The 14,767-nt window shown below is 38.9% G+C and overlaps 1 protein-coding gene across 7 annotated transcripts in view; it reads left to right on the top strand.

Moving 5' to 3' along the window:
• The window catches only part of RTKN2 (rhotekin 2), a 119,823-nt gene that overhangs the window by 86,096 nt on the left and 18,960 nt on the right, over positions 1-14,767 (top strand). For all 7 annotated transcript variants that reach the window (XM_072340134.1, XM_072340135.1, XM_072340128.1 and 4 more), the window contains 6 exons: positions 1,058-1,116; positions 5,095-5,148; positions 6,031-6,148; positions 7,778-7,978; positions 12,347-12,441; positions 13,717-13,823. In XM_072340134.1, coding sequence (XP_072196235.1) covers positions 1,058-1,116; positions 5,095-5,148; positions 6,031-6,148; positions 7,778-7,978; positions 12,347-12,441; positions 13,717-13,823 — 634 coding nt within the window. The remainder of the gene's footprint in view (positions 1-1,057; positions 1,117-5,094; positions 5,149-6,030; positions 6,149-7,777; positions 7,979-12,346; positions 12,442-13,716; positions 13,824-14,767) is intronic.

Here is a 14,767-nt window from a genome sequence, read left to right as displayed (position 1 = left end):
AGTTACCTGGGAGAAGAGGCTGACCCCTGCTTTGCAACAACCTCCTTTTAGGTAGTTGTGGAGGGTAATAAGGTCTCCCCTGATCTTCCTCTTCTCCAGACTAAGTGATCCAGTGGAGTCTTCTTGAAGTTGGCTGAGTTGTTAATTGACTCAGCTTAGACCCGTCTTTAGGGGGTCCTTTCAATCGTCAGCAAGGATCATCAGAACAGATACATGTTGTAGGATTATTTGTTTACCATTTAGATCTCATCTTTGATTGTGCACTTGATAATACACTTGCAATGCTTTTGTACTTACTGAGCTGTGGAATTTTGTTAAAACACAATCCAGATAAGATGATGATGTCTGAGAAAGTAAGTTCAGGAAATGCTTTGGGATTTCAACTAAATATTGTCCTTCTTACATACATCTGCGATCTGTTATTTCTGAAGAAGTCATGATACATTCTGTGATTAGAACCTTATTCAGTTAGGCAGTTTGAGCAGTGGCAGACAGAAGGATTTCTGTTAGTCATTATCAGTAGATTATTTTGATTGAATGTAAGATTCAGGCTGAGGTTTACACTCTAGCTACTTAACAAATGGTCTGCCCGTATGTAAGATCACAATTCTAACAATGCAGCATTTTGTAATTGGTCTCTGTTAATAGAGAAGGAAGCATTTCTCTGTAACCAACAATAGAACCAATAAATGAAGCTGCTTGTTCGCTGATGTGTACAGAAGGAGAACAGTTAATAATGTATTTGATTCTGTTGGAGCTGGAAAAGGCATCAAAGATGAATTTACTTTTAATGCTCAGGTTAAATAAGCTTTGGAATAAAATCTTCTAGGGCATTAAGAAAATAGACGGTGTACCTTCCTTCCGTATTATCTTTGAGAATCTAATGACTCTTATCTTAAACCAGAGGCCAAATTGAACTTTAAAGAAAATTCTTTGAAATGAGCTATTACATGGTACCCCTGATGTTTTTTAATGTTTAAAAGGCTGAGTTACAGTGACCTAAATGCACGGATCTCAGGCTTCTTTTCTTCTTTTTTCCTTTTTCCTGTTTTAGCAGGTTGTCAGACACTGGGACAAAGGCCCGGATGGCATGTAGGGCTAAAGTTGCTCTATCAGGTAAGTGGCTGGGTTGTTGCTTCACTATAGAAGCCAATTGACAGGACAGTATCTTGTATTAAAAAATTACACAAACATGATATTTTTTTTAGTTATACTGTGATTCAGGGGCATAAAACCTCTTGTGCTTGAAGGCGTCTTATGCTTTGAAATCATAGACTTGCTTATAAGGGTCCTACCTCACATTTCTAGTTTTCTGTCAGGGACTTTCACAGTGGGAAGTGCTTTTTATTTATTTATTTATTTTTTCCCCCAGTCATTAAACACAATACATTTCAGAGCAAAGTGTAAATGAGCTGAATGTGCTCCCCAGCCCCAAATTTGTGATGACCTAATGAACTGAGGGAAAACCTGTAGCCACTATACAAATATTCTTTAGTTAGCGTGTGTAACTGCTACAGTAACTGTACAGCACTATGGCTTCAATGCAAATAAAGAACATTTACTGGTGATTTCTGGCAGGATGGTACACAGATCCCTAGCCTGTTAACAGACTTCTGTGCTATGGGTTTATCTGTGCTATATTCAACATGCTTGTAGTTACTCATTACATTTGCTCTTGTAGCTTGGCTAGTAGATCTGTCCATGCTCTGTGACCTGCTGCACTGAAGATAAAGCAGTGTAGAAGGGCTCCCTGCTTCAAATTCTTTAAGTTAATTCTGCATGTTTTGACATATCTTTAAGAAAGGTAACCTCTAGTGGAAGAAGAATGATAATCACGTGGTACAGTAATGTTTTCTGCCAACACAGCTGTTGCAGAGTGTAGATCTATCTGTCTTCCGTATGGTAGCTGGATGAAGGCATCTGTCTGCCTTTCTGTCTGTGGTTGTACCTGTCACTGGATTTGTAGAGTCATCTGCTGTGAAGGCTTTTAAGATAATACAATTCTGTTATCTTCAGAACATCAGAATTGCATAATTGTTTGGAAGTGAAATATTTGGCTAGTTTTGATGGTACAAGAGGATACTTGCTGTTATCTGTGATCTTTTAATAATTTTGTTGTGTTACTAATATGATGGTCATATTATATCCTCAAATTGGAGATTATGATCCTGAGGAATATGGCATGGATCGTGGTGAAGAATCAGCTACCTTTTTCTGAGCTTGAGTCTGTGAGTGCTGGGATGCTGCCATGCCTCATCCCTCTTTACGTGCCATGGACCCTGGTCAGGTACATCTTACAGCAGAAAAGCCTAAGTGGTCTCTACTTAGAGTTTTATGTCTTTTAGAGATCATCTGTTAACTCCTTGGTTTCTATTCCATGTCTGGAAAGCAGAGAACTAGGGTATGTGAGAAGGAAATGTGCATTTAGCAAGGGCAGGAGACTCTGGGCAAGATTTCCAGTTGGGAGATCCTGGCATGACACACACACACCTCCCTGCTTCCTCCCTGCATTGTATTATGGCCCATCGTCTTGTGTCTGGTGAGCATGACAGCTCAGGTCCTGTCTGCTTCAACAGCTGCAGTGTGCTCACATCTGTAGCGTGCCACAATTCATCATGCCCTGTCTTTCCCATTATTTGGGAAAAGACTGCGCTTCTCTTGTGTGTTGTGGCCCTCCATGGCTTTGCAATTGGAGCTGCCCAGCATGTTCAGAAGGCACGCGTGTTTCTGTGCCTGTCTTGCTGAGAGAGCAGTTGTGAGCACAAATCGCTTGAATTGCAAGGTGTCAGGACTGAATTGGCTGGGAGAGGTTGGAGATGAGGAGATAGTGGTAATAATGTGTCTGGACATGTAATTTAAGAATTGATGATAAAGAATAGATTTTTCTTTTAGAGGAAAGTAATCCATCTGTGTATATTATTGTCACATGGTTAGTATAGGCCAGAAGCTTAGGCTGTTACCAAAGTGAGAAGTGATCATGTGGCTAACACCGAAAGTCAGGAGCAGCTTTGCAAGAGCACTGAGGAGTGAGTGTACTCTACAGGAAGCAGCTACCAGTATGTCTGATAGTAAGTGGGATACATCCCCAGTAGTAACATTTTCATCCTTATTTCCCATGCCTGTGAATAAATTATGACGTTTGTGTTTTACCAATCATTTACTTAGTCAAAAGGCAATTCAACATTGATCAAAAAGCATAATCGTAATTTAAAGTTATTCCATGGAGTTCTAATGAATGTCGAAAGGAATCATTGTCTTTAAGAGTGATTAACTGTAGTGCTTGAATGTTATCCAATTTTAATCCACGGGGCTTTACAGCTAATTGTAACTGAAATTAAGAAGTGTGAAAATTGATCGTTGTTTTTGATAAACTGCAGCTTTTTCAGTCCAAGAATGAATTGAAAACTGATTTACAAGCATCACCTGCAACTCGTAGATGCAATTGTCTACCTACGTGCTGGTGATTTTTTTTTTTCCACTAAGGTGTAGATTTTTCAGTTAGTATTATATTATATATAGTATTATATTATATTGAGTGCAGCATAAAAAAGTAGTGTTTACTCTATTGCTCTAATTGTTCACAAGGACTATCAAGTGCCTTAAAATGGTTGTTTGAGGTTTGCTATAAACAAGGATGCAAAAAGGTTTTTATTGCAGTTTTATTGCAGTTCTTTAGTGGCACATTTATGCCTTTTATGTTTTAGGAAAGAAAAGTTCAGTACGTGAACTTCTTTCCATGACGTACATTTATATTTATTACATCTACATATGTCTATGTGGAGTTTGAGAGACTTCTGCATCTGCTTTAAGGAAAGCATTTTTTATCTACTTCCCTATTCTAAAAATATTTAAAGGCTTTAAAAAATGCTTGCTATGCAAATGCATCTTTAGAAAGGCAGTTTCAGAACAGGGTGATGCGTTTTGTTGGGGTTTTGTTTTGCTTATAGGAAGTTGTGGCAGTCTAATGCTTACATACCAACAATTCGTTGTTGAGAAGTCATTAGATCTTGTGAATGTTTCCAGAATTAGATGAGTTTGCAAGAACTGTATTTATGTAGCTTTACGTAGGTCAACTAGTTGAGTGCATGAAATCCTGCAGGAATACCTGACAAATAATCTGTTGCCAAAATAGCAGTACTGTTTTGCATACCGTACGTGGATTTTTCCATTTGCCTTCTGTGAAGATAAACACAGGAGTCAGCAAAGCTCCCGCATAACAATATTAAAGATTTTTATCGGTGGACGGCTGAGGTATTGCTGTTCACTGCTGCCATCCTGTGTCATTTAATATATTGCATGTGCTTTTATACAGCACTGTGTATTTGAGAACCAGCTTTGGATTTATTGAGCCCTCACTGCATTTATCTTTCAAGAATGGACTGGTAAGGAACTTTATCTAAACTTGTGCCCTCAAAGCTGGAGAAGAATATAACTCAGTATTGTACAGGAGTGGGTAGGTAAATGGGAAAGTTCATTGAAGAAGATACTTTCCTAATGTTAAAATGTCAGATGACTTAAATTAATCGTTCCGTAATTGCCCCTCTACTGTGGTCCTGATGTAGAAAGATATTTTTTATGTAAGCAGACAAACTGCAGTCTTCTTATGTCAAATAAGCCAATTCTAACAAGGAACTTGATTACTTGATTCTCTCTGTGGTTAGTAAAACGGGACTTCGGCGTCTGCAATACAAGCATCTCAATCTTTCCATTCAAACAGGAAGTTTCTCTTCTTGCAGTTGGATGAGTGGTTTCCAGCACCAGACGAGCAGAGTTTCAGCTTATGTCTTTGCATAATCATGGACTAAAATACCTCTCATAACTGTGCCACTCTGAAATGTTACTCTTGGGTCCTGTCAAATGAGATTTAAAGAAATCTTTATTCTGATACCATTTATAAAAGCAAATGACTCTTCAAATAGGACTAATTGATGAATTTGACACTGATAATAAAACTGAAATAGTTCTATTGTTGTTGGGTGGATGGCCCTATTGCCTCCAGAACAGCGTGAAAAGAAAATAACTTTATATTTAATTTTGAACTCTGTAGCACAATATTACTTATAACTTAATTTCTTTGTTTTTTTCCCCCTTTAGACATTCGAATACCATTAATGTGGAAAGACTCTGAGCACTTCAACAATAAGGAAAGTATGTAAGATCTATTGAACTGCTATGATAAGTAATTAGTAAAGCCTATAAACTGGACTTCTCCATCCAGTTTTCATACCAATCTAAATCTGTTTTCTTCATCTGTTTTACTGTGTTGCATGCTGGCTCTTAACTCGAAGCTGTCGATTGTAGCAAGTTGAGAAAGTTCCCCAGTCATGTGGCTGTATGTTTAAAATCTCGCCTTTCCAGAGGTGAACCTCCAGAGAAAGAGTAAGGATAACATTAACTAAATAGCTGAGAAAATTCCAATTAAACATGATGTTCTTTCTCTCATCTGTGCTCAGGAGAGTAATATTGAAGGCTGTTTCTAGTGAGAAATTTAAATGAAAGTTCTCTATTGCTTTTGAATGGATTATTGGATAGTCTTCAAGTACATGCATTTTGCTATGTCATGGAGATTAACCCTAAATCTGTTCCAGCTGTCACCTGGCATTGATTTCACTTTGATTTTCAATAGGGTCAGAGGGGCTGAGGCTGGCAAAATGGTCTAATCCCATATAGTCCATTCATAAAATGATATAGATGTTGGATCAATTCTCTGTTTGCCTTAAATCAATTTTATTAAACAAAATTACATTTCTACTAACATTTCTGACATTGTTAGCACAAACTGCTGCGGGTTATCTTGCAGAAATAACCCAAAACGTTGAGCAGGAGTGGGTATGTGAATGTTGAACCTATATAGCTCTAGCTTGGGAAGTTCAGCTGTCATAAAATCCTACAATGTCAAATTTAGGGTGGGAGTAATTTGAGGGCAGTGCCTTAGAGGATCAAATTACCAATCCTTCTATGTTGTTTACAGGAGCATTTAGTATTGTGATGTGCAGTGTGCTAATAAAGCATTTCTTTGGCTCTCCCCAGAATCACAGCGCTATGCAGTGTTTTGTTTGTTCAGAATGGGAGCTGAAGTTTTTGATACAGAGGTGGCAATTGTGGATAAAGCAATAACAGATATCTGTTTTGAAAACGTAACCATATTGTGAGTATAACCTGTTTGTGTTGAATGAAGTACAAACATCCCTGTTTTCTTTTGAAAGTGGGTGTGATTATGAATATGATTGGCTGAGGTCCTCTACATTTTTCTGTGGGCAAAGGAATCTGTAGCATTTCTCTTGATTCAGTGGTTGGTGGGTGGACCCCTCTCTCTGGAAAGCTATATTTTTTTATGTACACATTAATCATGATGGTAGATACATCATTTACATCATTTAACTTTATTTCTTTCAGTTTTTTTTTTGCCATGCTCAAACATTTTTCTTTAAATAAGGAGATCAGCTTGTAACTCAAGGACAAAATTACACCAATGCTAAAAACTGGAAGCCCTGTAAAAATGCCCTTCTGTAGGCATGGGTATTCCACCCAGTGTTTTAACTATTATTCTGCAGAGCAGGCTGTGGTCTCTTTTGATGTTCCACAGAGTCACTGTTCTCTTGAAATCAGACATTTATTTTCCACGCCTCATGTTCTGTTACGCTCATATGAGCATGTGCTGCAGCTACAACCCTCATAGTTGAAGAATACTAGACAGGAAATTATCTTTAAATATAACCTAGAAAAGAATAGAAATGTGTTCACATATACTTTTCTGTTGCTTTATACGTTTTTAAGAGTCATGAGAGACACTTTATGATTTCTGTGAGGGTTGTGTTGGTTGGGGTGTGTGTGTGTGTGGCTTTATTTTTTATATTAGCAATTTAGATTGTCTCCTGAGGAAGACTGGAAATCTAGAACTACTGAAAACTTTAAATCGAGATCTTAAAAAGTGAGTAATTGAGAGAGCATGGATCTGTAAATCAAGCTTTCTTCCTTAACACTTGCTCAAGCTCAGAGTAAGGGCAGGGATATAAATCTGCTTCTTGAAAGATACATCTGTTCTTGGAGAATTTACCATAATGATTTTCTGTAAAATAATGCAAAAAAAGCTCTCAAAATTCCCTTGTGCGCCCAGAGATAAAGAAGAAATTCTTTAAAAGCCTTTGGGATAATTTCCTTATGAATATGTAGTGAAGGATTTGTACCAGAAAGATGAGGTTAGGCTGCTAGTTTGATGACTCAGCTCAAGAACGTTGAGAGCTGGTAGAACTGAAAAGAGACAACAGGGTGTGGGCAGAACGCAGCAGCAGATAGATATTGTGAATGACAAATTTGTCGCTTGTGAGTGAGGTAGGATTTTTCTTCTACTGATACAAAGGGGGTGCGTATGACAGTTCAATCTGATTTGGGATCATAGGCATGATAGGTTTTTAGTTGTGTTATTTCTGAGTAACAGTAGAGGGCAGATTGAAGTGTGCTTGTATGTCTTGCCTGTGTATTTCCATGAGTGGTGTGGGTTTTTTCTCCAGTTTTTAACCTAAACGTTGAATTTCCTGTTTGCAGTTGTTTATGGTTTAATTATAACATCCATCTCATGACTTCAACGCTGAATTACCACTGTGTACTCTAGTCTTTAATTCTGTTTTAATGTATGTCTTTCCCTGAATCTGATGTAATTCCTTCCCTCTACTAGCAGTACATGTTATTTAATAAATAGATTGTAGCAACAGCATTCCTTGGCTAGGTGCTCAATTCACTAACAAATGCTTTGAAACTTTCTCCCTTCCCCTTTCAGTGATGAAGCAGGACCAGATTTCCAGGTGAAGGTTGAAGTGTACAGTTGCTGTACAGAAGAGTCTTTATACATAGCAAACACCCCTAAGAAACTAGTAAAGAAGCTTAAAACATCCCTCAGCAAAGCTACAGGGAAGAAACTCAAAGCCACGCTGCAAGAAGATGGCACTGACTCCATTTTGCTCTCTGACCCAGTCATCCAGTAAGACGCACATATGGGTATTCTGGTTTTATTGTACTTTTTAATAGAAATAGACCAAATATGTTGTCAATATTTGGAAAATTGCCAAGAACGTGATTATTAATGTACCTAACCAGGTGGAAAAGAATTTACATTTTAAATAGGAAATGAGGAAGTAGATGTGAATTCCAGCTATGTAGCTCAGCCTTGGGGCCCAGTTCTGATCTTTGAACACATGAGCAGACTTTATCTTTCTTCTGTGCAGTTGGTAAATCCACTGTTATCTGCAAACTTGGGAATACTTCAGTTTGATCTCTGGAGAAAATCAGGCCTGTGTGATGTGTCTGTGGCCCTCCATCTACTTCTCCTCTTTCCCTTACCCCACTCACTACATGTGTCAGTTTTGCCCCTAGACAGTGTTGCTTTTCAGAATGGTGGCGGTTTCTAAAAGGTGGGTTCTGTGAAGTAACAAACAGGTGTGTGGGCAGGGGAAGCCTCTCTTACAGCCTCTCCCCTAAGGAAGGTGGTAGGGCTGTTGTGCTGTGTATGTGGGCTCTGTTCTGTTTTCTGGCTTTTCAGCAGGTCTCTGGACTGGCTGGGGCATTTTACAATTACTTGCTGTTTAACAGGAGTTTCCTTAATTGGCTTCAGCACAGAACGTTTTGAAATGACTTATCATTTTCTGTCTTCATAGTAATAAATGCTCTTCTCAGTAATTCACCTATGTTTCCTTTTAAAAAATGATCTTAAGTCTTGCTCATGTTTTTAATGAAGTGAAGCCTACTGATATTCCCCAACTATTTTAATTTCATTGTGGTTTAAGCAGTCCAAGTACCTGCATTGTACCTACTGCACAATAGATTTTTTTGTTTGTTTTATTTTTTTTAGAAAGTAAATTTTACAAGATATTGCTTTCCTTCTTTTTTCCTGATGCCTCAGCAGCAGAGCATCCATGTGTCATTTTTGCCACGTTCTGAGAAAAGCCTTAGTCTTGTTTTGTGTGTCTGTTTGCCTGGATTATAAAAGGAAGCATTAAATCACGGTTTATCTTTGTTGAGCTCATTTTGCTATATACTGACACTGGTGTTTCAATGAAAAATACACATCCAAGACGTCTTAGCCACAGAGCAAAGCAATTTTACTGCTAACTGTGGAGTACCTTTCACCTAATGACAGTGTTTTTCAAGGTGAATCATGTCAGGTGGATGTGCTTCCCTCAAGCTCTGGTTGGCTGATGACGTGCTGCCATCAGGTATGGTTGGCTTCAGATATAAGCACAGGCTTATGTGCTGGCCATGCTCACTTGAATATAGACCATCTGTCTTTTAAGGAAGAAGAATGAGTAGGCAGTCCTCACTATTGTCCCTCACTTGGATTTTGCTTTGGGCTTCTCAGCTGTAATTTTTGGTATTTTACTTTCTGCCATCTTTTTTTCCCCTTACCGTAAGTCATCACCTCACCATAACTGTTCTTTCCTTACCAAAATTGAATCACCAGTGATGTGTTTACTAATGGCTTTGCTAGGTGATTAAAAAAGACTATTGGGAACAAATGTCTTACTACAGGCAGAACACAAGTTCTCTTTTTTTTTTTCTTTTTAAATACCTCCTCCCCTTGAGATTTATATTATGAAGACCTTGGTAACGTAACCCTTAGAGGTGAGGAGATTGCATCTTTCAAGTGTTCTTAAAGAATGATGCCAGTCCAGTCTGTGAAATGAAACCACAACAATAAAAAGGGAACTCGCTGTATTTTATGAACACTTTTCCTCTGTACATTTCATTTGTTTCGTCTGTTTTCCTCTCAGAGTGCACGTGGGATGAAGTTGTCTCTTTTCCAGTTATTCTGTGATCCTCCCGTGCCAAACTTCCTAGCTTAGAAGTTAGAAGGCTCCCTTTCAGCCTCATAACTTCTCGTAAAAGCTCGATGACAAACTGTTTTGAATGGTTGCTTTATTTCTTCACATCAGCTGTACTGATACTGTCTGCTCCTAATTATCTGTTTTCATTTTTTATGCAGTCTTTTGCCCACTTCATTTTTCCTGTTGTTATTATTATTGCATTGACGTTTGGTGCAGGTATAGTGCTGATCTTCACAAGTTGCGCTTTGGAGACGTGTGCGTTCTGTTAGCTGGCAGTACTGGCCTACATGGGGACCTGCTGCTGCTGCTTTTCATGTGCTTGCTCTCTACTGAGCTGGAGATATGGCTTCTGTATCCTATGTTTGGAAATACACATTGATATTTTGCTAGAAGTACATATTCTAACCTAATGGCCTTTTTATTGCTGGGTTCTTTTTAGGACCAGATGATGATTTTTGTTTTTACCTTTTATTATATAAGGTGCAACTGGAAGCTGAGCATATTAAGTGTTTTTGACTTGCACAGCCTCCACTCTGTGCATCTGGATGAGTGAAATAAGATAGGGGTTTCTAACATTAATGTTCAGGAAGAGGTTCTGGGATCTGAGCTGTGTGAATCCAGTATGCGTTGATAGGAGAGGTGCAATAGTTACATTTTCCCCCCAGTGTCTGCATTCCACTGCCAGTGCTTCTGCCACTCGATGGGCAACACATCCAACTGTGAGCCTTCTCCATGCTGTATGAGACGCAGTGGGCAGGTTGTTCTTTGCTATTCAGAGGAGCTGCCATTTAAGGCAGTCAGCTAATTCTGTCACATGTACGGGCAAAGCACACTCAATAATCCTGATTAGCTTGTTAAATATTAGATATAGTTGCAGATAACTTTTCTGAATTATATTGAAGTTGGCTGAAAGGGATGACTGTTCTGGTTCAGAAAGAAAATATTACTGGGAAGCATATTTTAAAAGTGAAGTAGCTGTTTTCTTGGCAGGGTTGTTGTGGTAATTAGTCATGCTTTAGAAAAAATAACTAAATCAGCACAGAAGTTTTATCCGTGAGAAGAAACTGAACTACTTTGTACCATTTAAATGGAGCGGTAATGCTTAACTGAATAGCAAAACATAATCAGCGGGGAATCTTTTGTTAGGGAACGGTCTACAGGGAATATATACAAATGTTGATGAGTTTTTGTTCAGATTCCTCTCTGAATGTTTTATAGAGGTGGTTCTTTGCCCAGAGTGCTATATCATATTTAGTTTTCTATGTATTGCTTTGAATGAGATGTGTAACAGACCTCCCTGCTAACCTTCTGTCTCCTCTCTTTCATTAGGGTCAGGGCTGGGTAGGCATCTGATTTTAGAGCTGTGTGCCCTCTCTGCTATTAGGAAAATTAACACTTGGAAAGTATGAGTATTTATTTTCTAGTGATGTCAATTCAGTGTCTTACCATCTTTTATAGCACTAAGGTATCTTGTGCAGCACAGAAGGTTTTTAAAGGATTTTATGCTTGACTCTGTCAGAGAAAGCAATTAGTGACTCTTAAGTGGTTTGTTTTCGTGTGAACTTTGTTTAAACTGCCATTAGCCAGGTGGAATTCTTACTGCATTGCTAGACTGTAAATCTGTTACTTTGTCTTAAGAGTATTTGGGGAAAAAGGTTAAACATGTACCAAATTTATACCAGTTTATTCCAAGAGCTGCATTCCACGTGCACTGTGCTGAATTGCAAATGTGATTTTTTTATTTTTTTTTTCCAGTTTTTTTTCCCCTCTAGGCAAAATCTAAACCAAAGATATAACACTGTGATACCTGTAAGCACAATAAGTGAAAGAGTCCTTTGTGCTGCTGCACTGGCTGTCCTACAGTTTCTACACAGATTTCTTTTTCTACGTGAAACAAACTATTGGATGCTATTCTATATAAGTGTGTGTGTGTATACCCAACTTTAATGAAGCCTACACAGTCAAAGCAAAAGAACAGAGCAACCTAAAAAAGCAGTATAAAGATTTTAATTTTAAAACTTGTGTTTTCAGATCAACTTCATCATCTGTTGTTCTGTTGCCTATAGTATTTGAGTTAGGCCTAAGCTTGAAAGCTGCAAACCTATCTCAAGTTACTTGGTGTCCGAGTGGAGAACAGAGATGCTGTTAGTGACCTTGGGCTGCAGGAGGCTTGGAAAGCACAGGCCTTGTGTCTGGATTTGCCAGTGGCTGATAGATAGCTGGAGGGACTGAGCTGAAGGGGCTGCATGGTGGAGGTCTGGAAGCCGTGGGGTGGGAGGGAAGCGGAGGTGCTGCTCAGGGTGGAGGCAGGAAGTGAGGATGTCGGAATGGCTGAGCATGCTGCTGGGGCAGCTCTGTGGGAAGGGGCTGGGGGTGGCAGCCTGTGGCCACTGGCAGCTGCTGCCTTGCATCTTGGCATGTTCCTGTAAGCAGATGTGTTATCTTGGGCATCCCTAGGCTCCTTCTAATTACTGTCTGCACAATACGAGCAGAAATGACATAAAACGTGCCTTTTCTTTCACATTTAGTGGAGCAAAGTACAGTTTGCTAGCATATACCACTTTGGGGCTGGAGAGTGCCGAGGATGGTTTCAGGACCCACAACCTCACCATTACAGGAAATGGTAAGTACATATGGTACCAATTTAAGGAAATAAAAACCCAGTAACATTTTGCATTTCTCTTGTAAACTGAAGAGCTTAAAGAGATTATTTTTCTTGATACTTAATACAGAACAACTTCAATAAAATATTTAACTGTTCTAAAACAAGCATCTATACACAGCTGAATAAACTATCAGTTGAGTACAATTTCAAGTCCAGATGAAAATTTAATTCATTTGGGAGTTTGTTCTGTTATTTGCATCTTGATCTTAAGTGAGTTGTACCCATATATACAAATGATTTCCCCCTTTCTTACAACTAAGGGAGGGTATTGGAGCAAAGAACAGTTTTTTCCTCTGTAGTCAGAACAGAAATGCATTAAAAACAACCAAAACAAAACTTCATTTGAGCTAGACACAGGACAGAAATGTGTGTCTGCAATTTGCCTCGATCGCTGTATTCCAGCTCTGGGACAGCACAGGTTGCAGGTAGTAGTATTTGACCAGGATGCACAGATTTGAAGATTTATGGGGCATTTGTTTCTCAACAGGTTAGAATAATTCCGTGTATCTTTGATACTATTTTTACTTCAAATTCTTGTTTTCTTTCATTCATTTGCATATCTCACTCTGGTGTGAAATGACATACCTGGATATTTTAGTCCATTACAAGCATTTCTAATCGATGACTGAAGGCAGAGTGATGTCAGTGATGTCAATGGAGTGTTGCGTTACCTGCTTCTAATTACAGCAGAGTATGTTTTTTACATGGCAGAGCTGAGCAGGTTTTTGCCAATTCCTTGGAATGATGAATACTTTTTTGGAGTGCAAGACAAGATGGGTACAAATTTTAGTCTCAAAAACCAATCTGAAGCAAATTGTCTACATGTGGGAAGTGGTGCCGTGATGGGAAGGGCTCAGGGATCCAACTTGGTGAGGTCGCCAAAATGATCAAAGATCTTCCAAAGTGGTTTTAGCTGTGAAGCGAGATGTAGAGGTGGTTGTTTTTTCCTGTAAGAACAACTTGTAGCAGAGCAGTATTTCTGGTTTTCCTCAAATTCTTTTAGAACTTCTGATGATTTTTATCAAAAAACTTACTGAAGACCGAGAATTGTTTTACTTTAACAATAGAATGAGATCTCTTCCTTTACATGGAATGAATGCTTACTCATAATCATGATCTGAAAATAAAGAAGAGTATTAAAAGCTAAGCTGTATTTATGGGAAATATTCAGAACTCTGCTTTATTTCTTGTTAAACTTCTATTTCTTTTTTCCTGTCCGGTCGTTTCCCCCAGAGGAATCTTCTTTCTGGCTCCCTCTGTATGGAAACATGTGCTGCCGTTTAGTTGCTCAGCCTTCCTGCATGGTGAGGGATATGATGGCAGGATTTCTGAATCAACAGGTACAAAAAAGTCTTGCTTGTGTCCAGATGCTTTTCTGGCAGTAGTCACCAACAGGCCACTGTTAAAACATTATTTTTCCTAGTGTGTTTTTTTCTTACCTGTTCTGCCTAGAGTGAGGGAGGAGATCTCATAGTTACTGTTTACAAGCAGTATCTCCAGTGGCTAAGAATCAATCGATAAATGTTTCCTTGGGGCGCTTATCAATAAAACTATTTGGGCTTCTAGATACAAGTTGACTTGTTTCAGAATCTGTTTAGCCTGGTACTTAACAGCAGCAGTCCTAATGGTCTCTTGGCTACCCTCATACACACCACTCACTGTCACAGCATGGTGATGAGCTGACTGGGGAGCAGCAGTTAAACTCATCCCTCCAAAAGCGATTGCTGTGAACTTGGTTTACTTCTCTGTTATGATTCATTGCACAACTAAGCAAACTAGAAGGTGAGAACAGGGCTGGAGGGCCCGGGGCCACCATGCAGGAGTACCACTCTGTGGGCTCTGGTCTTGTGAAACTAGAATGTATTTATGAATGCTGTTCAGAAAATTATTTTGAGAATATGGAGATTTTAGACAAATATCTTTGAATGTACCACATGCTTCCAGTGTTAGATATTCGTATTATTTCTTCTGTTGTATAATTAATGTAGCTAAGTGGTTTTTTTTCCTTATTGTGGACACCAGTCCTATGCTTTGTTCTGCATGGAACGGCAGATTCTGCATTGTGTCATGAGACAAAGAATCTGGGAAGTCTGTAAAATGCCAAAAGGCATTTAAAAGGATGGGTAACGTTTCAAAAACCACTGATTCTGAAGTGTTCTGCAACAGAAGGTCTTTCTTTTAGGAACGAATTAATTCGGTGTGATAAGTTTTGATCACGCGGGCTGATTGGGGTGTACCTCACAGTGTGCTCTTAATTTGTAGTTTGTGTCTGGCAGTTTCTGAC

Source organism: Excalfactoria chinensis, chromosome 6 (assembly GCF_039878825.1).
Source record: "Excalfactoria chinensis isolate bCotChi1 chromosome 6, bCotChi1.hap2, whole genome shotgun sequence".
Lineage (NCBI taxonomy): Eukaryota > Metazoa > Chordata > Aves > Galliformes > Phasianidae > Excalfactoria > Excalfactoria chinensis.
The sequence above is the reverse complement of the archived record's forward strand: the minus strand, read 5'-3'. Positions and strand labels throughout refer to the sequence as shown.